General features: G+C 40.8%; 2 protein-coding genes across 7 annotated transcripts in view; one reads left to right on the plus strand and one right to left on the minus strand.

Annotated features, from left to right (window-relative positions):
* The window catches only part of lhx6a (LIM homeobox 6a), a 23964-nt gene extending 5384 nt beyond the window's left edge, over positions 1-18580 (plus strand). Inside the window, exons 1-9 of one of the 6 annotated variants that reach the window (XR_011178984.1) lie at positions 7-1013; positions 1321-1503; positions 3812-3933; positions 10576-10796; positions 11155-11255; positions 11438-11533; positions 11714-11888; positions 12018-12592; positions 17964-18580. Coding sequence is in view for 4 of the 6 variants with exons in the window: in XM_069163850.1 (XP_069019951.1) it covers positions 941-1013; positions 1298-1503; positions 3812-3933; positions 10576-10796; positions 11155-11255; positions 11438-11533; positions 11714-11888; positions 12018-12097 (1074 nt within the window). In the remaining 2 variants the exon portion in view is untranslated. Of the gene's footprint in view, positions 1-6; positions 1014-1297; positions 1504-3811; positions 3934-10575; positions 10797-11154; positions 11256-11437; positions 11534-11713; positions 11889-12017; positions 14480-15681; positions 15727-17963 lie in introns of those variants that run through there. The other 5 variants (XR_011178983.1, XM_069163832.1, XM_069163850.1 and 2 more) reach the window with 5 other exon arrangements.
* morn5 (MORN repeat containing 5) lies at positions 14790-24991 on the minus strand. Its single transcript, XM_069163879.1, has 5 exons — positions 24936-24991; positions 24634-24781; positions 22934-23045; positions 22648-22779; positions 14790-14952 (listed from the first exon to the last, which is right to left on the minus strand). The coding sequence occupies exons 1-5, from the start codon at positions 24980-24982 to the stop codon at positions 14837-14839; spliced, it is 555 nt and encodes a 184-aa protein (XP_069019980.1). The 5' UTR covers positions 24983-24991; the 3' UTR covers positions 14790-14836.
* Between the last annotated feature and the right edge of the window lie 97 nt (positions 24992-25088).

Genomic DNA, 25088 nt, shown 5'->3' on the forward strand with positions numbered 1-25088 from the left:
CTGAGCTTCGACTTTGCGCGTAAAGATTTCAGACCGGACTCGCGCAACTGCCCGGGCCTTTGCTGTGGCTTAATGACCAGAGATAGGTTTAATGTGATGACGTATATGCGGGATGTAACAACTTCACCTTAAGAGGTGAAGAAAAAAAAAAAAAAAAAGTGATTTCTTTTTTTGTTTTTTTGTTTTTTTTTCCAACTCATTGTTTCCTGACCAAAATCTGCCCATGTCAGTATGTGCAATTTATTTGCAGCTCGCCTCCTCCTCCTGCGTGAGTTTGGTTTTGTCTGCCTGTGATGTCACAAGAATCGCGGCTTGTGTACTGAGATCAGCTGCACGCGCCAGCCGCTGTGAAGAGGCACGCGCCTCTCCGTTATGAATAGCGTGATTTGCGGTCCGCGAGCCTCTCGAAACGCTGCCAATTCGCCTGAAGAGAATTAGATTTTAATTACAGCCATTAAAAATCAAATTTGCAATTCTTTGGGTGACCCGTTGCCTTTTCGTGATTGACAGTTGAAATTGACACTTCGGCTCCCTCTTATCCGCAGCGTTTCGAGCTATTCGTAATTACAGGTAGTTTCCCCCCCCCCCCCTTCCTCCTCCTCCTCCTCCTCCTCCTCACCCCCCCCTCCTCCTCCTCCCTCCTCCCCCTCCTCCCTCCACCCCACTCTCGTGTCCTGGATTGCGAAGAAAATGCTATTATTCTAAGAGGCATGGGTTAAGGGCAGGGAAAAAAAAAAAAAAAAAAAAAATCAATCCAAATTGAAATAGCTTCATTAAAAATGTGCCTTTTGTTTGCGGGGGCCCCTTTAACAGTTTTAACCGGGCTTTATTGTCAGGACTACTTTATATAGGGGTAGTCGCGAAGAGCTGTCTGCAAATGTCTCCCGAGGATTTCTCAGATGAAGATAAGACCTGCCGTTTACTGAGGGTTTTCTTCTAGGTGATCTCTACCGAGCGTCAGGGTACACCGGGAGCCTCGCGCTGCAGTGTGGACTCTAAACACACACCAAATGGTGAGAGCTTTATCCCCTTGTTTATGCTTTTCAACAAAACAACAACAACAACAACAACAAAAAAATGTATGGCTCATCCTGTGCGCCAAATTTGCGCACCCAGTTCGGTCCGCGCACATTCGTGCGGCACGTGGAAATGTATTAAGCCAGTTTGGATGAAACGATCATTTTAAAAAATGTGTGAAATATGCGCGCGTTGCGGTGCAGAGCACATCATGAAAATGGCGACATCTGCAAACTGGCACCGCGCTGATGAGGATTATTAGTCTTGTGCGTGACTGAAGCCGTTGCTGATGTCCTCTTGCAGTCTCACTCGGACGGAGAATCCCAGCGGTCCAACATGGAGCGGGAGGACACTCGCTCGTCCCCCGGCACTCCGTCCACTCCTTCCGTGTGCTCGCCGATCTCCACCACCAGCTCGGTGCCGTCCACCGGGAAGAACCTGTGCACCAGCTGCGGTCTGGAGATCCTGGACAGATACTTGCTGAAGGTGAGAGGCCGACCAACTCCTCAACTGAAAAAAAGACAAGAAACTATTTTCTTCCAGGGCGCCTTGTTGGTTTGTGTACACTTTTTTTTTTTTTTTTATTTTTTTTTTTTACACGGGTATAGGGCCTATAGCTTGACAAACACAAGGGGACGAAGAACGGTGCCATGTTGACCCCCCCCCCCCCCCCCCCCCCCCCCCCCCCCAGGTCTTATTTTGAATAGCACAGGCCTGTTTTATGTTTGCACTGTTTCAATGAAATAAATAAAAAAAAAAAATTTAAAAAAAAGTCTGGACAGCTGACTGTTCGTGTCGGTCGATGAGATTTTAAGAAATATTCGGCACAAATAAAACTTCCAACTAAATTAAAACATAATGTCCGTGGCAATTATATCAAATATGCAGCAAATTAAAAAAAAAAAAAAAAAAAAAAAAGCCTAAAGAAATACCAAGCCTAATTCATTCATGACTTAACATTACAATTAATTTGCAGCTACAGCACGAACGATATCAAAATAAAACTCTTCGATACAAGAGACGAACTGGTTTTTAAATCTAAACGGTATTATCTCCACCGTCAGGGAAACAAGCGATTTAAAAAAATATATATAAATATTCAATAAAAACGTCTCAAAGCGCAGACACAACAGGGATGTTTTGGTTCCGACTATTTTACAGCCTCCCTTGTCTTGTCGCGTGCACTCCGCGTGCTCCCAAATCACAACAGTCTTTACTGGCGTGCAAATGTTGTCAGGAAGTGTGAAGATCATTAGTCCATTATCTGACTTCACTTTGTTCTACGTGTGCAATACAGATAAGGCAAAGGAAACACTGGTACGGCAATAAATGATATTTATTCAAACATTCAAATGTTATGCGGTTAGCTATATAGGCTGTAGATATTTTTTTTATTTTTTTTTGTAATTTTCAAGAATAAATGAATTAGATTGAAAATGATATTTTTTTTTTTTTTTTTGTCTTGGGTTTCATCTGAAATGACAAAGTTTCTCTATAATCTTGGATTTTTTTTTTTTTTTATACAGGCTACAAATAACTGGAAAAAAACATGCTTTATGACAGTAATTTTTTTTACATTATAAATACCAACAATATATATGATTTTACATTCAAATTATTTATGGAGCAGCAGTTTTATGAATTCTTTAATTGTAAACTCTTGTTTGAAAAATAATTAGCCAACTTTTTGTCGCGTAAAATGTCGTAACGGCTTATATACGCATGTATACAAAACGATTGCTACGGATCTGAACAGCCCTGAAATAGTTACAATAAATACATCATGAAATTGCCCAAATTTAAGAATGCATTCACTGGTCAAAATGTATTATAACAATTTTAGTAGTACTGTTTTAGCTTTAGTTTTACAAAACAACATTCATGATCTCGCTCATCATAAATACCCTAATTAGGTTCAGTTTAGAAAAATTATTGGAAATTGTATCAAATCAGCTGTTTAGGCAGCGAGATGCTGAACTAATTTCAAGTATATCACCAGTTGTTATTGCAGGTTGGTCACTCGTTTTCCATGCCTGACAGTGATTTTTTTTTTTTTTTTTTTTTTCCATTTTGCTAAATGGTTATAGACTAATTACTGTCGAACGAAATTATTGCGCTCTGTGTCAGAATATATTAGTTCGGGACCAGTTAGGATGTTGACATTCAATATTTTCATGTAGGCATTGCAGCAGCAAGAGACTGATTTTAGTCTCCCACTTTAAAAAAAAAAACAACAACAACTAGGCCACCATTAAACGTAAGCTATATAATAACAATTAAATGGATGCATTTTCCAAGTTAAAACGCTCTTTTCATGACAGGAAACGGAGAAGAAATACGTGGAAATACGAAGGCATCTCACTCAGTCTCACTTAAAGGCCCTAATATACGAATATTAAAATGTTATCGTCTTAGGTTAATTAAATTAGTCTAAGCCTTTTAAACACATTATTGAACATCTCTGCGAGATGTTTTATTTTTGTTCAAAAAAAAAAAAATTTAGGTAATCACATTTTACAGTTTTATTAGATCAATATAAATCAAATTAGAAAAAACAAAACAAAAAAAAATAGCCTGTTGATCTCCCCCCCCCCTCCCCCCAAAGAAAATTCTTTACTAAGCTAATTGAGCCGAACTGCGCAGGCGCCGTCAGCTGGAGTAAAGCGGCTACATTATCACGTTTTTTTGATGAGAAATAACTCCGGAGCGTGAGTCGTGATAGACCATCGAAGTCGTCAAATATGTCGTCGTTATCGGATGTATGTGTTTGACAAGGTCGGCGTCTCTTTTGCAGGTGAACAACCTGATCTGGCACGTGCGCTGTCTGGAGTGCTCAGTGTGCAGGACGTCACTACGTCAGCACAGCAGCTGCTACATCAAAAACAAAGAGATCTTCTGTAAAATGGATTATTTCAGGTAGGGTAAGTTTATGGCCGTGCTTTCAAAATACCACGTCCGCTGTACACACACGCACGCACACGCACGCACATACGCACACACACACACACACACAGAGAGAGAGAGAGGTGTGGGCTGCCTCATGTATTCTTGAAAGGCCTTTTGAAAAACTGAAAGTGTGGAACAAAATAAAAGTCTTTACCTACAGTGAAGAGCTGAAAGACCCGCACTTTTGTTATGGCTAGCAAAAAACACAACATTTCCACACGCTAAAAAAAAAAAAAAAAAGAAAGAGGAATGTGCACCAGTGTAGTGTTGGACAATTACCTTAAAAAGCTAAAAAAAAAAAATTATAAATGTTGCAGGCGGATGTTTGGAGGTTGTGTAAGGTTACGCGCTATTTTGAGGAGAACGTTTACGCACGTTCTCAACAACTTCTGCAGCTGAGATCATCAGAATTTAAAAGGTGTATTTTAGGTTTATTCGACTTGTATATTTTCTGTGGATTATGTCAGACTTTAGATCTGGACGTGTTTTTTTTTTGTTTTTTTTTTGTTCTTGGCCACTACGTGATCTGTTTTCCAATAGTATTTGTGCGCCGAATAAAAAGAGGTTAACACACACACTCTCCTCACACACACACACACACACACACACACACACACACCTACACAAACTCAATAGTTACAGCAGACTTTTAACTTATCAACACACTGTTCATGCAGCACGTGCCAACCGGCGCGCGGCAGCTGTTTGATCACTTTGGACACAAATAAACGGAAATCACCGGAAATGCCCATTTGATTGTGTAGCAGTCTGAGTTTAGTCGGTCCCTGAAGGCAAGCAAAGCATTAACTGTTACCAAAACGTGGTCATCCAACAGAGAGGGAAAATGCCCAATTTCTATTCTATTCTATTCTATTCTATTGTATTAACTATAGTGCACCAAGAAGCTGAAAATAGAGGGATTTCGCCACAAATAAATATAATAGAAGAACATATAATGTTATTTATTTTCTGAATAATTATAATAATAATAATACAAATAACAATAATTTAAATATATATTATTTCAAATACATTTATTACACATTCAACTGTTAGGCTGAAACGAGGCCCCATAGACGTTTTTATTCTTAAACATCCAATTTTTATTTAATTTTCATGCAAGCTTGAGACCAAAAGAGTCAAGCTTCCACTCAGATTTCTTTATTCACTTTTTTTGACTGTGTATTCATTTTGCGTGCCTTTTGGAAATTTAAAAGCGATTGGAGAACCTCTTTCTCAATCTCAACTTGTGTGTGTGAGTGTGTGAGAGAGTGTGTGTGAGTGTGATACCTGAGGTTAAATGGGGTTCACACCAGCAGCAGCAGCATAGTAAAATTCTGTTCAGTAGCCCAGAGCGGGGGGAGGAGGGGGGGGCATATATTGTATGGACACACGTGCCCAATTGTGCTTAACACTGCATGTGTGTGTGAGTGCATGGAGCAAGCTTTGGTGTTTGTCTGATCAAAACCTGACACCAGGTCACCGCTTTGAGGTTTATAATCACCAGCAATTAGTTGTCCTCCACCCCAGAACCTCAGGCCTCCAGACCAGAAATTAGACTGCCCCGAGTGCCTGGTCAGCATGTTTCTGATCTGAATGTGACTCCCATCCAAACTAAAAATACACGCACACACATACACACACACACACCAACACAGATATCTGCGCACTTAAACATACACACACCTATAATGTGAAATATGAAACATGAATATGAAAAATTTAAAGACACGTAGCAAGAATGTACGGTACACCACACACATAATCTTCCTTTTACACACACACACACACACACACACACACACACACACACAAAATGGGTTCTCTGTTTATTTATGCATGCCTCGCAGCTGCCAGTCATTTTGCTAATTTTTTCACAAAACGGAGAATTTCGTGTTTGCTCTGCCACACCATAATAATATTTTACCTGACCCTCTCCATTTAAATCTCCCTCAAAATCCACCTCCTCGCCCTCAACGCTGCACTCTGGATGTAAGACTCAGAGAGACACAGAGTGAATTTTGAATACCTCAAAGCATTAAACCTCTAAAACAGGACAGATGTAACTTTGACAAGATTGTAGGGTTTAAAGACCTCAGCTGTCTTCATTTGTTGTAAACTTGTGTCATCAAATTGCTTAAATTTTTTGGGGGGATTATTAACACTGAGAAAATAATATAATATCATTCCATCATTGGGAAATGTAAGAATTCAGCAGCATTTTCATCATTGATACACCTGCCGTTATTTTCTCTAATAATGAACCTGTTTCGTGTTCAGAAGGTCGAAAATGATCACAAATGCTCATCATTATTACATAAAGCCCAAGTTAACATATTCTAATGCTTTGCATTGTTTAATTGACAGTCAAAACCCAAAGAGTTTACTTTCATGGAAAACTGGGACACCAGCAAATGTTCACACTTGAGAAGCTGGTACCAAAAAACTTTGCATAAAGAATGACTCAAATGATTAATCAATATTTCTGCCAGTTTAATTTAATAATTGAATGGCTCTTTACAGTATAGTGAAGTCAATAGGGGCCATGGGAGTAGTATCATACATAAATGTATTGAGTATTTTTTTGTTCAAATTGTTCAAAAACTGAGAAGCTACTTTGTTTGATGACAGAGCTGTAAATTAACGTTACACAGTTTGACAAAGTTTGACTCAAACTTCAGACCCTTTTATTAAAAACTTCCTTTGTTGATATGTTATTTCTCTTTGCATCTGTAACGCTGTACGGTTGTTTTTCTTTCATTTTTTTTTTTTTTTTTTTTTTTTTTCCTGAACTATAATTCAGATGTTTGAGATATGAAAACTTTCACAAGCTGCAAAGTTACTAATGTATTAGTTTCAAAAGTTTAGAGACTTATGTTAATGCAAAAACACACCTTTTAATACAGTTCCAGCCTTCTCTGAAATAATTGTTCTCTGTCTGCTGTGTGGAGTGATGCTAAAGTCAGACATGATATGCAAAGCAATTATAGATTTGACTGATATTGTAGATATGTGTAGGTGTAAGTGGTTACAATCTCGTGATAAAATCCTCACTTGCATGACGTAGATGTAGATTCAATGTCCTCATAAGTCCCTGATAAGAGAATGAAAAATGTTGCAGTAACAGTAAAGCTTCGCTGAAAGGCCGGGGCCTGTGCACTTCTTTAAATATAAACTGTAGTCTGGGTTTAGGCCAGATTTAAACTAGGCTAAACACCGCTGCGAGTCCAGGTCCTCGGGGTTGGTTTCAAACCTCTGGAGATATTTCCTCATCTGTGTCAGCCTCTCATCTGGCTTTGGACTGACAGCTGCTTTAATGGGGCGTAATAGCAGGAAATCAGAGTGGGTTTCCCTCCGTATACATGTGTATGTGTGTGAAGGGGTGGGATGGGGGGTATGTCAGCATAGGGGGCGCAGGACAGAGGCTCGCTGTGCCTCTCAAAACCCATGTCAGGCCTCAGGGGCTAGCTCTCTCTCTCTCTCTCTCTCTCTCTGTCTCTCTCTCTCTCTCTCTCCTGCACACACACACACACACACACACACACACACACACACACGCACACGCGCACACACGCACACACACACAAAAGTCATTTCTTTATCAGCCTCCTCCCCCTTACCCTCCTTTCCTCCCTGCAGCCCTCCCTCGTCCAACTGCGTAGAAACCTCATCCATGTCCGTGAGCTGCGGGCCACACAGGAAGTAGCATTGCCGCACTAATCAGGAGCACCCTGGGATACTGACACTGTAACCAGAGTCCATGCATGTAGGGAACTTTGTGGGTGCACATGTGGATGCGTACATGACTCTTTGCGCGTGTGTGCATTTTTGTACTAATAATTATTCATCAACCACCCACCTCTGGTTAGCTGATTAGGTCTCCATAGCAACAAAGGCAAGCAGCCGGTAGAATGGTTTGAGTTTTATTAAGAAGCGAATTAATTAAAATCATAATAAGACATCTGTCACACTGTGCTGCACATTTAAATAAAGACTGCTCAGTTAAAGCAGTGAAATAGATTATTCATGCTGAAAATCAGGCTGGTTATTACAAAGAAAACTGCCCCTAGTCACAGTGAGTGCATCTTAAAGAGCACAGAATAAAAATGTCTAGGATCCTTTTATTTGCAGGATTGATCTTTTTAAACCTGATAATATGTTAAACCTGCTAAAAGAAGCTGTCTGTAAATGGTATGGTTCATTTCCCATCTTAGACTCCCACACCGTGGGCCCATAACACAAACCGTGCGCCTCAAAACCGCACACCTCTCTCAGGACAAATCTAATAGAGATTAGTCTATTCTCGAAGCACATCAGAAATAATCCAAAAAACGTGTACCTCCTCAAGCCCCTCTTTCAGCAGCAGGTGAATTACTGTCTTCAAAAAAAGAGGGTAAAAATTAGACGGAAGAAGTGGAGCAAATAAGAGAGGTCTGGGAGAGAAAGGGGAGTTTTGCGGTGTAGGATTCCTCTTATGAGTAATATAAGGGCTGTGAGGATTGACATAGTTCCAGAATAAACATCAGGTTTTTAAGAAAAAACGAGAGACACATACACACAGTATGGGAGAAAAAGGTGGGAGGGCATGAAGATAGCGGAGGAGGAGCGGGTTAAAACAGGGGATGATTTGCAGCTTTTCTGGGTTCTGTCTTGGAGCACGAAACTGACAAGCTGTCATGCTGGATTAGCTGCAATGCTCCACAATGTTTTCCTCTTTACTGTAGAAACCGTCTGGAATCCTCCATAACGATCTGAGACGATACCGTTCAGTAAGACACGGAGTCGATTTGTCCCTGGAATGGCTTCATTGGTTTATGAGAAAGTTTCTTGGTTAAGCTGAACATATTTGTGACAACTTCAGCCAGTTACATTTCAAGGTCACTAAGGATTTGGTGTTGCGGTCGATAGACAATTGAACCACGATAGTGAAAAAACAAGAAGACAGACAGTAGTTGTCCAAAGATGACCTATAGATATTCTCTACCGCACTACATGCAGGAAACTCCTGGCAAACAAGCTCGTACACATGAGGAGGAGCTGGTGAGATGTCAGGGCTATAGTATGCTTTCATCCTAGATAGAGTGGACTTGAGTGCACTGATTCACTGCCAAACCCACTCACTTGGCAACCCCTCGAGCCCTCCCGCACCCCCGTCCTCCTGCTCTCTTTCTGCCATCGACGCTCTTTACTCTGCCATTTCCCTCAGCACTACCACTCTGCTTCATGTCTTACCTCCTCTGTGTCTACTCGTTTCCTGCTCCCTCCTCTCTCCAGCTCCACTGACCTCTCACTGAATATGTTTGTGATACGTTGCTCAGGCATGGTATTGAAAAAGCTGTACGTAAAACTGCGTCCGCCTCTTCACATCTGGGTCAGTGCCTATTGATGAAAATGTTTCCAATTTGATAAATCTGGCTCTGCAGCTCAACGTAATGTGCCTGTTTATGCCCCTTCCCCCCAGTTTTACCCGGGAGGGAGCACTTTCTTTCAGGCTGCCTACAAATCTTTCCTCCTTCACCAGAATTGGCAGCTGCTGACCCCAACAATGGCTCTTAACCTAACCACCTCCAACCTAAAGCGTTTCATACCCATTAAAACCCACAATATGCTCTCTAAATGAGGAGCTTAATCTCTTTTTATTATTTTGTACAATGAGGGAATTTGTATAATATTTCAGTTGTGCTGAAGTAAAGGTTTATTTGGATACGCAGCGCCAGCTGTTCACTAAAACCAGTCGAAGGATGAAGTCTGGTGACAATCTAAATTTTTCTCATGTTCAACAAATCCAATAAAAAGCCCAAATTCAACAGCGGATTGATCCTGCAAACAAGTATCGTCTGTGCTGCCTCAGTCTGATGCAACTTATTTCTGTGTCATAAGGCTCCATTATTTCTCCAAATGTATTAAAAACAGAGACGCTGCAGCTTGCTTTGAGTCACATACATCTCTTGCTGTACTCACTAAAACATTAAATCTACACACACACACACACACACACACACACACAGACACACAGACACACACACACACACACACACACACACACACACACACACACACACCAACCACCCATCCAGAACAGTAAGTCAGGTGGTTTAGGTTTGTACGCTGCCGACCTCACTGTTGCTATCAGTTACAGCGGTGCGATCTCGAATGATGTCATCCAAGTCTTCATCTTTCACCGCGTGCAAAGCCACCCTGGCCTGTGTGTGTGTATAGGTTGGTTCCCTGTGTGCGTACGTGTGTGTGTGTGTGTATGTGTATATGTCAGGGCCTTCATGCATCAGCCAGGAAATTGCAGGTGTTGGTTTGTTTGCATTCAAGGCTCAGCTTGCAGCCGCACTCAGGAGTCTTTTCTGAAAGCCATATCCTCCTCCAGGTTTCTTCCTTAAAGCCTTTGAGTTGTGCCAAAACTTCAAGTTTAAAAACACTCACTTTCAACTTCATCCCCCTCAAAAATACTCTCAAAGAAAAGGATGTCAGTATGCTTTGTTTAGCTTTCTGTGTGTGCCGTACATCTACTAAATAGAGATAAGATTTAAAAGCTACTGCAACCCACCTCATTCCTCATTCTGCTTCTCTCTCTGTCTTCCTCTCCTCTTCTCCTCACAGTAGGTTTGGTACTAAGTGTGCCCGCTGTGGGCGGCAGATATACGCCAGCGACTGGGTGCGTCGCGCAAGAGGAAACGCATACCACTTGGCGTGTTTTGCGTGCTACTCGTGTAAGAGGCAGCTGTCCACGGGAGAGGAGTTCGGCTTGGTGGAGGATAAGGTCCTGTGTAGGATCCACTATGACACCATGGTGGAGAACCTCAAACGTGCAGCCGAGAGTGGTGAGAAGCAAAATGAACACAGGGGTTGTCCAGATGTTTGTTACTTTCCAAAACAGGATGCATCTACTGTTCTACATGAGAATGCATTTCATTTTGGTTTGCGAGCGCCATCACGAATAACCCATAACTAATTGCATTTTATAAGTGTATTATTTCTTAGATTAACAAATATTAACAACCTGCAGGATTTGTCGGTCAGGATTACAATGTGTCTCTTAAATTTGGGTCCCAACGGATGCAGCAAATATCTTTAAGTCCCTTTATGATACAGTGTGAGAGCCCTGTGCTTTAAATATGTCTCCTGACTCACTTAGGATTTTCATATCTGACCTGCAGCTCACATCTCTGTGTTTTTCAGGCAACGGCATCTCATTAGAGGGAGCAGTTCCAACAGAACAAGACAGTCAGCCCAAACCGGCCAAAAGGGCGCGGACATCTTTCACTGCAGAACAGCTACAGGTGATACACATCAGCCTCAGCTGAACGCAGACTTGTTTTTCTAATACAGTTCGCCTCTTAAGTGTAGCCTGTGGACTCAGTTTGAATGACAGTAGTTCATTACTTCAGTCTTTTAAGCTTTTGTGAATTCACTGATTTTAGCAGCAGCTGATTTCATGCTAACACGTCGTCTCAATGTGCAGATCATGCAGGCTCAGTTTGCTCAGGACAACAATCCAGACGCCCAGACGCTACAGAAACTAGCCGACATGACGGGCCTAAGCAGGAGAGTTATACAGGTCAGTACAGCCAGTCATGCAGCTCATCAGTCAATAGCTGTTTGTATAGAAACAGCTTAATTTCACAGCATACACGCATCTAGAACTTGAGATTTTTGAAAGCATGCCACTGAAATGAATCAACATTTTCTATTCAAGAAAAATAGCCACATGATGTCTGGTTACATTGCATCTTCATAGGTGTGGTTTCAAAACTGCAGAGCAAGACATAAAAAGCACACGCCCCAGCACAGTGGGGCTCCCCAAGGTCATCCTCAGTCCAGGATACCCTCATCGCTGCCCGATGAGCTGCATTATTCCCCCTTTGGCAGTCCTGAGCGAGCGCGCATGGTGGCCCTTCACGGGTACATCGACAGTGAGTTGTGATTTGCTTTTGCGCAGCTTTTTATTGTGTATTTTAATGACAAGGCATACAGGGTAGTTCTTTTTTTTTTTTTTTTAAAGATTTAAATACTTTTTTGTTTGTTTTTTGTGTGTTCCCCAGGTCATCCCTTTTCCGTCCTGACCGCTCAGAGTCTCCCCCACCAGGCCATGTCGCTGCCCCAGCTGCCTCTCAGCCGCTAGCTCTCCACCACGACCCTCGTGACCCCTAACCTCCGGATCCTAACTCGATCTGCTGAACTGACTTGAAGGTCACGCAGTAGTCAACTTGGGGAAAAGACAAATCTTACAGGAGCCCTGTCCACTTGGAAACGGAAAAAGAAACGGATGAAAAAGAAAAAAACTGAGATGAATCAGTCATTAACTTTGTTTCTCTCTGAGGACGGGAATATCCATCTGCAGCCAGCTTCTCAAAAATGAATCATTTCCCACAAGCAAGAACTCACAGACTGTGTTTTACGCTACGTAATGGACCTATTTTGCTTCACATGTACAGCATCCTCCATTCGACTCACCCGCCTCCTGATTTAAAGATGAAGGGAGTTTCAAAGGGATGAAACTGACTAAAGAAGCAGGACTGAAGCTTCTTGATCGCGATCAGAATACTGAAGATAAATTCAAGGGGGAACTTGTCTTTGTGGCCGCAGGGCCGGGCTCACACAGTAAACCACATTAGAGGTAAGACTCCGTCCTCTTTTTTTCTCTGAGCAACCATGAAGGAAACTTAAATGTAAACAAAATACTTTGATTGTGGAAATATTTTCTTTTGTAGTGACATATGACATCTCAAAAAAACAGAAACTTCCAGTTCCATTTTTGGTCAAATTTCTACTGAAATTAGGTATTGAATTACATTTTTGTTAAACAATGAAAATATTATGTGCCTTATCTTTACCATTAGTAAAGACAACTAAACAATGATTTGGTTGTTTTTGAATTGCATTACAATATTTAGGACAGATTATGAGGGTGCTAAATCTCTCCAGAAAATTACTAAATATTTTCTCAAAGTCTGTCGTAGCATTTGGACTGTGAAAAAAACCACCAGGCACAAGATTGGGGCTTGTGAAATTATCCAATTATGTCTTTAACAACAGAGACAGGAGTTGACAGATTTAAAGTCGTCACACTCCTGATAACAGAGGGAAGTCTGAGATGAGCATAATAGTCAAATGACACATTCCTACAAAATCATATTTTCAACCAGGTGTGTTGTCACTAATTTATAATTTATGAGGTTGCTTGTTCTGCCTCTGTGTGTGTGTGTGTGTGTGTGTGTGTGTGTGTGTGTGTGTGTGTGTGTGTGTGTGTGTGTGTGTGTGTGTTTCACACAAGGAGGGAAATGGGGAATTGGTACAATATGGACAGAATAAAACTGACTGGGTCTGTACATAGTCAGACGTGTGTGTGTGTGTGTGTGTGTGTATTTGCGTGCATGTGTTTGTGTGTGTGTGTGTGTGTTTTTTTCCGGTGTGTTTTTCTGTGTGCATGTGTGCATGTGTGTGTATTGACAGGGGTAGCGAGTGTGCATCTGTATTTTAGTGCCATGGCCATTGTGTGAAGAACAGGATCCAACAAGACCTCAATGTCCTTCTATTTATTGAGATCGTAAAATCCCTGTAAAGCACTTTTTTTTTTCCTTCTGAAATGGTTTTGTTTTGCTAAAAAAAACTTTAATGAAACAAAAGGTTTATTTGATAGACTGTGCATCATAAATGTGTTGTGTAATAACATGCAATAAAATAGAATGTGATATTTTTGGGGGTTTTGGATCATTTTTTAGTTAGTTAGCAAAAAAAAACAAAAAAAAACAACAACTCACTTTTAATCTTCCCAAACAATATGTGTGGCAAGAAACAGACAAAAGTGGGCGCAGCAACTAAATTAGGCTCAAATGGGAAATAGTTTCAAATGGCAACAGTACAAGAAAAATTAATAAATATAAAGTGACTGTATATTCTGTGTGTGTTTTTAATTAAGCATTTTATTTTACTGTATCTTATTGCTCGGTTCTTTGGTATGTATGTATTTGTTCTTAATATTTTAACTGTGATGAATTGCATACATTCTAGTGTGGGTGTGTTCAGTGTGTGTGTGTGTGTGTGTGTGTGTGTGTGTGTGTGTGTGTGTGTGTGTGTGTGTGTGTGTGTGTGTGTGTGTGTGTGTGTGTGCGCCTCTGCATTTTCTGTGAATGTGTGTTTGGCATGAAGCAGGAAGTTATTGATGTTATTACAAATATTAACCTGTAAAGTTAGTGAGGTGATTGAGAGGCTCAATAGTTTACGTGTGACATAGATTTCATGGCGATATGTTAAACAGCACATGATCCTCAGCAGACCTGCCAATGTTGCCTGCACATTAGCAAAAGATATCATGTGGAATATTGGATGAAAGAACATGCACAGCACATATTCTGCGAGTCTCGTATCTTTAACAATGACTTTAATTTTAAAGCCCCGTAATCTACCTATTTGTGATAACAACGGGATCAAAACTGTCTCAGTATCCATGGAACATCTGTGACACTAATAGTCCATTTGTGTTGGACAAAGATCATTTTTTTAATACAACCAAATTAGTTTTATTATAGAGATTAAAAATGTGTTTGATGAATTTTTCTTTTCACAATCAAAACAACAACAAACTGAGTAGTGGAATGGATAAATACAGTGGTAACTGTCAACTCCCAGACTCCCTTTTTTTTGGTCTCTAACACACACACACACACACACACACACACACACACACACAGATGAAGATGAATCGACTAAAAAGCAGCCCTTGCAATTTCAGAAATATATAGCTGACTGCAAACAGGAATAAAATGTACAAAATCAAAGAAAACACAAAAAATAAAGACATCGCATTGCCTATTTTTAATATGGCCACAAGCTAAAAAGTGCAGTTTGAAACAATGTGTTATCATTTGATATTGCTGCTCTTTTCAGCTCTTGCAGCAGATTTTTCAGGATTAGTGGCACCAACCTCATCCCAAGCCTTCCGACAAGTCCGTACAATCCACTCATGCTCGGAGTCATCTGTCGGAAAGATTTAATTTGAAATTATTCTTTTTGTTAATTGTCCTGGAAATACAGTCTAGAGTAAAAGTAAATTGTTTATTTGGTCGTGGTACCCATGCTAAAATAAGAATACAAGAATACAAACAGCAGGTTGAAGTGTGAAGGGAGCCCAGCAAGAAGCTGTAGGCTACTTATTTTGTTGAAGACACTTAAAACGTTTAAATCAAACGTCTAATAGTCAGTAGTCTGCATAATCAAACTGCAGGTCATTTTGTGTGAGGCTGGAACAGTGAAGTGCCATTCAAGTCTGGGGTAAATTTGTCAAAGCAAGATAAGCCAGACAATTAGTAGAAAATAACTTCTTACAGCCACTTCAGACACCGATAAATAATAACCCCCAAAAACGGACGCCTGTTTTTTTTTTGTAACCAAAACGACTGCCAGGGAAGCCGATAATAAACCAGTTTTTCGTTGTCCAAACTGAAATGAGTAGCTAATTGCAGGGGAAGTGAGCTTTCTCTGGAGCGCGCGCAGCTGCATGCACTTGAGCGGCTCGCGGGGCCTCACCCCCAGGTTCCACTGCACGCGGGGCCCCATTGTACAGAGGAGCAGGTCTGCAGCTCTCGGACTGATTGTGTGTAATTGCCAGCGATGGGCGTCAATACTAACAGCCACTTCAAGTAGGCTATAAAACACCCCCTCCTCTCTGTCTCTGTCTGTCTCTCCTTTCTACCTGCTCTCATGTAGAGGTCAATTGAACGTATCGGACACGCTGCCATGGCAAACATTTTCATCGGGCTTTGTGACACATTTGTTGGTGTGAAAGGTAATTATTGAACCCCATTGTGTTGCAATGAGACTGACCTCAATTAACCGCAACCCACAACCTGCCTTAATGATAATTATATTGGGACATTTTCATATTTGCTGTAATTCTGCCCTCTTCAGATTGTATAGCAGCGTTTATCTCAGGATTAAAGTCACATGTAATTGGTTCCCTAAGTTATCTGAGGGCACAGGTGGCTGGTATATTTAGGTTTTTCGCCTGCAGGCTGAGTACAGCAGCACATTTCTGTGATTTAGATTTTTGTCAGGCAATACAATTAACTTCCAGATAGGATTGAAACATTGCAGTTAGATGACTAAATAGAGAAAAATCACATTTCCTATGGTTCTGTTAAAAAAGAATTTCACAGAAAATGTCACAAACTTTGCATCACATTAATCTTCCGTGAAGAACTCAATGCACACTTTCTGGTTGATATCCAACTCCTGCATGGACAACTTTTTGTTTTGCAATGTCCATGGGAGAGAGAGTGTGTGGAAGCGATAATGGCACCTTGTTAAAGTCTGTTTATCTTAATCCTGAAAATACACTCAGCGGGAAAAGTGTTTCCTTCCAGCCTAATGGCAGTGATTTAACGCACACACATACACACACGCACATGCACAAAGACATACACAAAGACATATACATATACTCTGGCAGAAATATAGCATCAGTAAAGTCTGTTTTCTTGTACCACAGGTTTGCAAGAGAGATGATGGAGTTCTGCTGGATACTTTGGTGAAATAGAAACAGGAGAGCAGTGATGTCACCAAGACACCTAACCCCAAAAATGTTGCACTTACAGGCTCAACTTAGTGGACTTACTCAGGGTCATTGTGAGCTAATAAAGGCACGTTTTGTGGTTTCTAAGTGGACACGCTAAAATGAAATCAAACTAAATGTGAATGCTTTAACAAACCTTCTAACATAAGTAATCCATTCTCCGTCATCGTCAACAAATCAGCCTGTATTTTGTGTCTTGATGACAAATCACAGTAAACGACAATGCTTTTGCAGTCTCTATCGTTAGTACATTTCCCCACTGTGGGATTAATAAAGTCAAATCTATCTATGTTTGAAAGAGCTTTAAATGTATCAATCCATCTGCCACAGCTCACAGGGTTTTATTCAGAAATTTTGTCTCAAAGATGTTTGAAAACCGAGAGTTCCAGGGAAGGCGACGTGAGGCTTTGTTCCACTCCCCAGTGCCCTGGCTGATGTTATCTGTCTGTGAAACATCTCGGCTGGACGGGGACAAAGGGAGGGGGCCGCGGTTTGGTCACCAGAGGTGTTTTCCTTGGCAGTGGAACGTTTTCAGTGTGGAGTTGGTTCTGTGCAGAGTTTCAAATGGAAGCAGTCGTTCCAGACACAGGAAAGTGCTACAAATAATATGGCAACACACGGCTACTTCTGGAGCAGCCTGTTGCCAAGCAAGAAACAGTGCACACAACTGACTGTGTGTGTGCTTGTTTGTTTGTTTGTAATGAGAGAACATATTCAATCAGTCAATGGTGGAGATTTGATTGTGCAGATGTGGCCTGTGCATCTGTTCCATCATTCTTTTTTAATTACAATTTCATGTAATGCAAATGTTTCATACTGTACCTCCAAACTTCACAATCTTCATCAGCAAAGACAAACAAAAGTACTCATATGTCTCCCGAAGTCTGCTGATAAAATTAATCTCTCGACTTCTTTGTTTTTGAAATATTTAGTTTGTTGATTATGTGATTTGTATTTCAGATTTAACGATAATCATTTACGTCCTCGTGTTGTAGTCTGTTGTCTTTGATTATGCTGGGCGGGTTGTGACACAGTGAGGTGGAGCCAAATGCTTGTAACGCACTCTTCATAATAAAAAAAAATGCTAATTAAAAAGAAATCTGAAAAAAAATAAGTCAAACCAGAACTCCAGTCAGAATTATTGAACTTCAGGAGCTGTTTAACAAGCAGAATGTTGTTATTTGTGTTTCTATCATGCACGACCCTGATGATTTTAATTGCCTTCCCTTCATTAGCAATGCAAACAAATTGATCAAACTTTCTCACCTTTAAACCATCACAGTTTGTACTTGCCAACAATGACAAATGTATAAATACATGTTTTTGCCATAAAATACTCGTTTACACAATGCAAAAGTATAGTGGAGCAGTCTTAAGAAGCAGTGTTTGGTGCACTGACATGTCTTTTTCTTTTCAGATTCCCTGGTTCACCCAGCAGGTGAGAGATGAGCTCAGAAGATGAAAAACTGCAGGGTAATGGCTTAATGCTGCGGTAGTGAAGTAGAAATTTAATGCCCATGAAGAATGTTGAAAGTTGGAAGGAAGTTGTTTCAGTGTCTTCACACCAAAAAGGAGGGAGGGAGCTGCACCAGACATTAAGATGTTGGCTTGGATGATGAACTGAAACCCCACTCCCCTAACCCAAATGTGCAACTACCTAAACTTGGCATTGTGAATAATAATTCTGTAAGTAACTGCCATTTCTTCCCCTTATATATTATCAGAAACTAAATGTAATGGACAATTTAGGAGAAAATTGTTTTTAAAGACAGCAACAACAACCGATTCCAAACCAGTGGGTTCATGTGTCAGTTCAAGGAGGGCGCTGATCATCTATTGGTCAGAAAAATCAATCCCTTTGGCTTGCAGAGTCATTTTGCTCAACACCTGGTGATTCACTTCCCCGTGTAAATACGTCCGTGTACTTCCCCAGAATCAAAGAGTAAAGTGATATTTGTGATGTGTTTTCGTGGGTTTAGCCCAGTCTCAACCATTTACTGCACATTGTATTGGCTGAGCATGCCATAAGAACAGTCATGTATCCCGTCATTATACTCAATTGTTTGCATTAAAATGATTTGGCACACGCTTTTATCCAGAGTGACTCACATTTGTCGTGCTGGACGTGTGGAACAAACCCTCAACCCCGCACTGTTAACAGCCGACGTCCTCTTCAACCTAAAACACAGCCCCCCCCCCCCACCCCCCTCCCTCTCATAAGGCTTTAAATCATGGCATCGTATATATACGGAGGATAATTGCTGAGAATGAGTGTGGACAGACGGAGTGTGTTTGGATGTCGTAACTTGCTCTTGAACCCTCTGGAGGTATTTTGCGTCTACTCTCACGACTGCACCAGTCTTCTTGACAAACCCCCTCAAACACGCAGGCGTTGATGACGAGAAATCGCTTCAACTCCAAAAATAATCTATAACCTCTCGGGGAATATTAGCAACAGATCCTATTGTTTTGCTTATTGGCATTTTTCCAAAAAGGACTGTTTGTCCAAGTTAGCAACAGTATCTAGGGAGGGCAGGACTTTGCAGGTTTTGGCCAGTAAATCCAGTTTCGCCTGACATTTCCTCGCAACAACATGTAGCTCCAGGGGGTAAAGTGTAAGTCCTCCATGGTTGAGACAGCTCCATACGCGTCATTTTTGTCTACCTTTTGTCTTCACTGACTCAGTTTTCCCTTGTCATAACATCCCCAACTTCATGGGGAGCTCCTTCCTTTTTCTTGCTGCAGCTAACATCCCCACTGGGAGGGCGGGTCTTCCCTGCGTCCCATCATCCTCGCAGTCCCTCATCCGGGGCGGAAGCCACGGGGCAATAAATTCAGTCTTCACACCCACTCTGACAAATATGGCTTCACCTCCCAGGGTTGGAAAATAAATCCTTACAGGATACAGGAGCATTCTTCTCCAGAATTGTATACCAAGACAAAAGGGAAAGCACACATAGTCCTAAATAGTGTATGTGATACATAGCACGAGCCTCGTACAGAACACATCCCTCCACACACACGCACATGAACGCTGCCAAAAAAGGCACACATCAATTAAACGTTTCCTGTTTGACTCCATATTTATCTAAATCAAAACAGAGAGTCAGAGTATTGTTGGAAAGTGTTCAGTTCCCCTTCTTTTTCATCTTAACTTCCAAAAAAAAAAAAAAAAACATTCCTTCTTCTCCTCTCTTGTTCTCATCCCCCATATCTCTTCTTCCTCCATCTTTCCACTAATCATTACCAGAACTATAATGATGATGAACAACTCACATCAAGGAAAGAATCGCGAAACATATTTTTGTCTCAGGCACATGCACATGCTGATGACATCTGGCGAGGATGTGGATCTTCTCTTCTGTTTCCTTCTGTCTCTACACATATGTAAATGAGATTTGTGCGCTTGTGGAACTAATCTGTATTATGTTGCAAGTAGCTTATCTGAATACAAATATTCTGCCCAGAAATATGTTTCTACCTTAGCGAGCTTGTGAGTCACATGTTCAATGTCTGCCAGGAATCACATCTTGACACATGTTTGTATTTGTAAGGTAGAAAACAGTCATTCAAATTCATGTAGAAAACAAAACAGATTTGGGGTTCATTAGATGAGAATCCAGACGTCAACGCTGGACTTTGTCTAATTTAACAAAGAAGAACACCAGAAAAGTTTGAAGGCTTTCTGCCATTTAAACGAACGTTACAAGAGTTTTGCAAGATTTTATGTCTCCATAGTTTGTTAAGCTATTGTTCAGCACATGTCCTGTAAAAAAAAAAAGATTATTGATCGAAGCTCTGAAAAAGTCAAGGGACCAACAAAGTCAGTAGGTTTCATCCTTTGGACTTCACGAATGTCTGTATAAAGTTTTATGGCACTCCATTCAGGAGCTGTTGAGATATTTCTGTTTGGATCAAAGTAGTGGCTGTCTGACATCGCCTCTATACTTCCATCCTGAGAACAGTGATGCTAGCATCATCGAACATTGTCTTACTGTCTAACATCATCTTGTGATGTAAAATCCTGTCTGGGAGACATGACGAGCAGAGGATGTCAGAATTTGGGAATTCCTATCTGGACACCTGACAGAGTGCATTCACTTCAAATCAGGAGCTCCAAACTGGGCCCTCATTCAGTGGAAAAACATGTCTTCAATTTTCCAATTTTGAGAAATAAGGGGAAAAAAAAAATCTTTGAAGTGACTGGTATAGCCTGTAGATGCATGCTTATCAGATGACATGCAGCAGTAATCTACAATCATGTACAACTGGGATAATCCATGTAACATCAGTGCAGGTTCATAGTTATCAACACCTTCACATGTAACCACAGTGTGCTTTCAAAGTAGTTATTGAAAAATGAGCAATAAGAAAGGCTCCTGCTTGAAACAATTTCAATGCAAGAGCTTTACCATGTTTGGAAGTAGCTTATAGTGAGTAAAGCTTTATGAAGCTTTGCAAAAGTTCAGATCAGGAAGACTATCATATGCTACTATTTATTGACATTCTCTCCTCTAACTCATCACATCAGTGTACTGAGGGATTTCCTCCCTCTATTAAATGATCAGATTTTGACACAACCTCTGCCTCTGAGCCAATCATTTCGTTGCTGTCACATTTAAAACCGTTCCTCTTTCTGTTGCCGTCAGCTGCTATTTCAGTGTCAGATCGATGCAAACGTCCTCCACTCCATTTACCCAAAGTTTTCACCAGAACCAGCATCCACAAATCCTTCCACTGAGCTCATCAGTCCTGCTCCACATTTCATCCATCCAGATCTTCAGCATCATTCTTAACCCCTGCTCCACCACCACCACCAGAGTCTAGACCACAAACTGTATATAAAACAGGACGTAGACTCAGGGTCTAAAAGACAATGTGGAAGTGTGTTAAAGTGCAATACCACTGAGGGCCACTAAGGGCTTGCTAAAAAAAAAAGCTTTTGGCTCAAATAGTCTGCATCACCTTTGTACAATTTATTTCCCACACGTCATTATGGTGTCCTTTGCTAAATTCACTCCTTCTGATCAGTGTCCAGATAATTCCACAACTATTTAGCTATTAGGCTTCAAAGAGAGGTATGTTTGTGGGCGTGCCTGCTTGATTAGGTTAGCAGTATTGGTGGGTGGGCATCACGTCCTTGGGTTCTCAGTCAGATTCACCCCTCGCTCCTCCCCAACTTGTCCAAATTTGGTCACTTCTGGCTCCAAAATACCAAGATGGCGAAGGCCAAAATGACAAACTCGAGGCTTCAGAACGTCAGTTCACAAACCAATGTGTGACGTCACAGTGTGTTGGCACTTGGTCTAGACTCCATTGAGGGGGATATTACTGAACATCACCAGCTGAACAGCTCAGGGTATCACACAACCCCTTTAAAATGATAATGTCACGATGGGATCTAATCAGCTCTTCACTGTGCAATCTACGTCAAATAAATCATCGAACTAATTTTAAGCCTTTGTTTCATTTGAGTCTTTCCTGATTAAATTCAATGTCTCTCTTTCTCAGAAAAATCTAACTGCTGAAACCAGACATGAATTTACACAGAGCTACTAAGTTATATGGCAAGACTTCTTCCTGAAGTATAACAATTGCAACATGATTTCTAGAATTAACGTCCTCTCTAGTTATGGTCAATTACAAAAACAAATGGTACTGCGTCATTAAGTTACTAAATAAATACATTTACCATATAGCCATCCATCACTGAACGGCACTTCACTGGACATAAAACTTTGTGTACATAATTTGAAATGGAAATTTGTGTTTGCTCTTGTCTTTCATCTTTCTAATTTACCTTGGCAGAACGGACTACGATGCCTGGATGTTACTCAACACTCAGATGGAGCCAATTTGGCACCAAGTTAGTGGAAAAATGTGTACAAGATTTTGATTTTGATGTGAAAATGCAGTTAGCCCTGCTTCGTTTGTGGATTATGGATCATGGATGTACACCTACTTTTGTTTATGCAGTCACTAAATATATCCAGGTTGAAAGATATTGATTATTTTGTAGCAAAGACTTATTATGAATGAAGAGACACCTTTGTTGGGCCAGATATCTTTGGTGTCACGGGATAAAAACAGTCCTTTCTCACCTGCATTCCTGAGGAATTTGCCGATGTAAGAAGTGATGACTCTGGTAGCAGGGTCATAGAAACCATCTCCACAATCATAACAGTCATCAGGTATGACTCGGGGAGGATGTTGGTCAGTGATCTGAGATTTTCCTGTATGAGCAGAGGGGTTGTTTTGCACTGAATTTATTACTCTCTTACTCTCAATTAACACCCCTTTTATCTTGAGGTATGGCAGGAATTAGGAGATTATGGGCGTAAAATCATCTTACTCAATGAGCAAATACACAAATCAGTAACTCCCAACCTGCAGGTCTGAGTCCATTGCACCTCTCGCTGTAGAAGCGCTTGTCGCAACCGTCACAGTAGTCCCAGTCTGTCTCTTGGTACTGCAGACCATCAGCGAAGGTAAACGACCCCTTGTGAGGAAGCCCAATGAGAAACCCGATAATTTGTTAGTTATTCACTTCACCCTAAAAGCCAAAAAATAATAGACTTCTCAGAGTAACGTCCTGCCATGTAAATGTTTTTGTGCCATAAATTAGTGCTATCTGCATCCCTGGAACCCTAGCAGGACCAGTACGACAATGAAAGAAATTTAATTCGTGCTCCTTACAGAACTGAAAGAGTACATTTTAAAATCTCAGGAGCAGAAACAATGCCCCTGTTACTCAAGATAAAGCATAGGCCTCACTGTTGACAGTTTTCATTGGGAAGCATTCCTTTGATAGAAAGTAGTATGCGAAGTCTGGGGGTTATCCTGCATGGCCCAGACATGGTCTCTGGAAAGATAAGTTGCTGTTGAGGTTTTTAAATGTCAGCTCTTCCATGCTTTAAAACACCACAAAAGAATTAAAATGCCCCTTGTCTTCGGGTTGAGACAAAACTCTCAGAGATGTAAATCTCCAAACCTCAGCGGATAAAACCAAAACTCTCTGCGTAGATATACATCATGAGGGGAAAGCAGAAAAATATGTTTTTGGATATTTTGGGTGAACCGAAACACTGTGTGTGTGTGTGTGTGTGTGTGTGTGTGTGTGTGTGTGTGTGTGTGTGTGTGTCTTGAAAATGAAAATAGTTGCTGTGGACTAATTACAATAACATTTTCAGTTGTGTGTCACAGTATGCTTTGCAGGCAACAAAAAATGTCATTAATGTAAATTTTATAACATAGATTTTTCGGGAGAGCATACTTGACAGGGGATCAAATACAAAGAGACGCAAAGACAGAAAAAAGACAAAGAGGAGGACATCCACAGGTGTAAAATTGATAAATTTGACCGATAATCTCGTTGTTGTGCTAGATTCATCCCACTCTTATGTAAAGACCTTTTTCAACATATAATTTAGACGTGTCACCGCTTGAGATGCACAGGTATAACTAATACCTTTAATAATGGCTCATCTCTACTGAAGCTCTATTTTTTTTTTCTCCAAGTGATGAAATCATTTTTTTTTTTAACTTTTCTTCATCCAGTTGAAATTCATGCACATATTTTACATATTTGAAGATCCAAAGCTTTTGTCATTCAAGCGATCCAAAGAAAACAAATGAATTGTTTGGCGAAAGAGGCGCAAGTTGCAGAATGAGCTATAAGCTACCAGATGTAAGTTTTGAATTTCTGCATTTATTGGATGGTTTAGGTCTCCTTTGAATGGAGGTAGGCTTTCTTGGGCTGGCAGATAATGCAGGTGCAGGGTAGTCTGGGCCAAGGTTAGTCATGGTTCAGAGCTGCTATCGTCTCACGTGAACCGCAACTGCTATGATGATAATAATTGGACTGATCGCTGCTGTGGCAAAGCCCATGAAAGACCAGAAGAGAATAAAGAATCCACAGGAAAATATGAGAGAAACCTAATTACTACGACAATAACAGTGAGTGATTGCTAAAAAGGACCAGATGTAATGTCAACTATAACCAATGTGAAACACAGAGTGATGCATGTGGTTGCATATATTCTTACATGCTTTCAGGGACACACACACACACACACACAACTCCTCACCTGTTTGGCTATACCGTTTTGCCATGTGGCCTCATATTTACTTCCATTTGAAAAGTGCAGCACTCCTTTGCCGTGGAACATCCCATCATTCATTTCTCCCACATACTTCGTATCTGTGGGAAAGGTGTACTGTCCTTTCCCCTCCATCCTGAGGGGGGGAAAAGGAGACCGTCACAGAGTGCACTTCCCACTGTTTTTGCTTTCCGTAGCCAACTGTGTGTAAATCAGTGTTTTTGGTCATTTAAATTCCGCTGTTTTATTGATACGGTATAAATATAAATATATTTCGACTATTCCTTTACCTGCCATTTTTTGTATCTCCTTTGTAACTGCTTCCAACGAACTCCATTAGTATCCTGACTTGGCCTTTCTTCTTTTATATAGAAACAAACAAACAAACAAACAAACAAACCAACCGTGTATTTAATACCGCAGACCAAGACAGCGCAGCGGTT

This window comes from Embiotoca jacksoni, unplaced genomic scaffold (genome assembly GCF_022577435.1).
Source record: "Embiotoca jacksoni isolate LCO1_2020_lvr unplaced genomic scaffold, fEmbJac1.0.p SCAF_10, whole genome shotgun sequence".
In the NCBI taxonomy this organism is placed as follows: Eukaryota; Metazoa; Chordata; class Actinopteri; family Embiotocidae; genus Embiotoca; species Embiotoca jacksoni.

Coding starts and splice junctions, on each gene's coding strand:
- morn5 (XM_069163879.1), bottom strand. CDS start 24,982: ATGGAGTTCGTTGGAAGCAGTTACAAAGGAGATACAAAAAATGGCAG. Junction 23,046..24,633: donor AAAACGGTATAGCCAAACAG/GTGAGGAGTTGT, acceptor CTTCCTCACAAG/GGGTCGTTTACCTTCGCTGA. Junction 14,953..22,647: donor CAAATTCCTCAGGAATGCAG/GTGAGAAAGGAC, acceptor TCTTTCCGACAG/ATGACTCCGAGCATGAGTGG.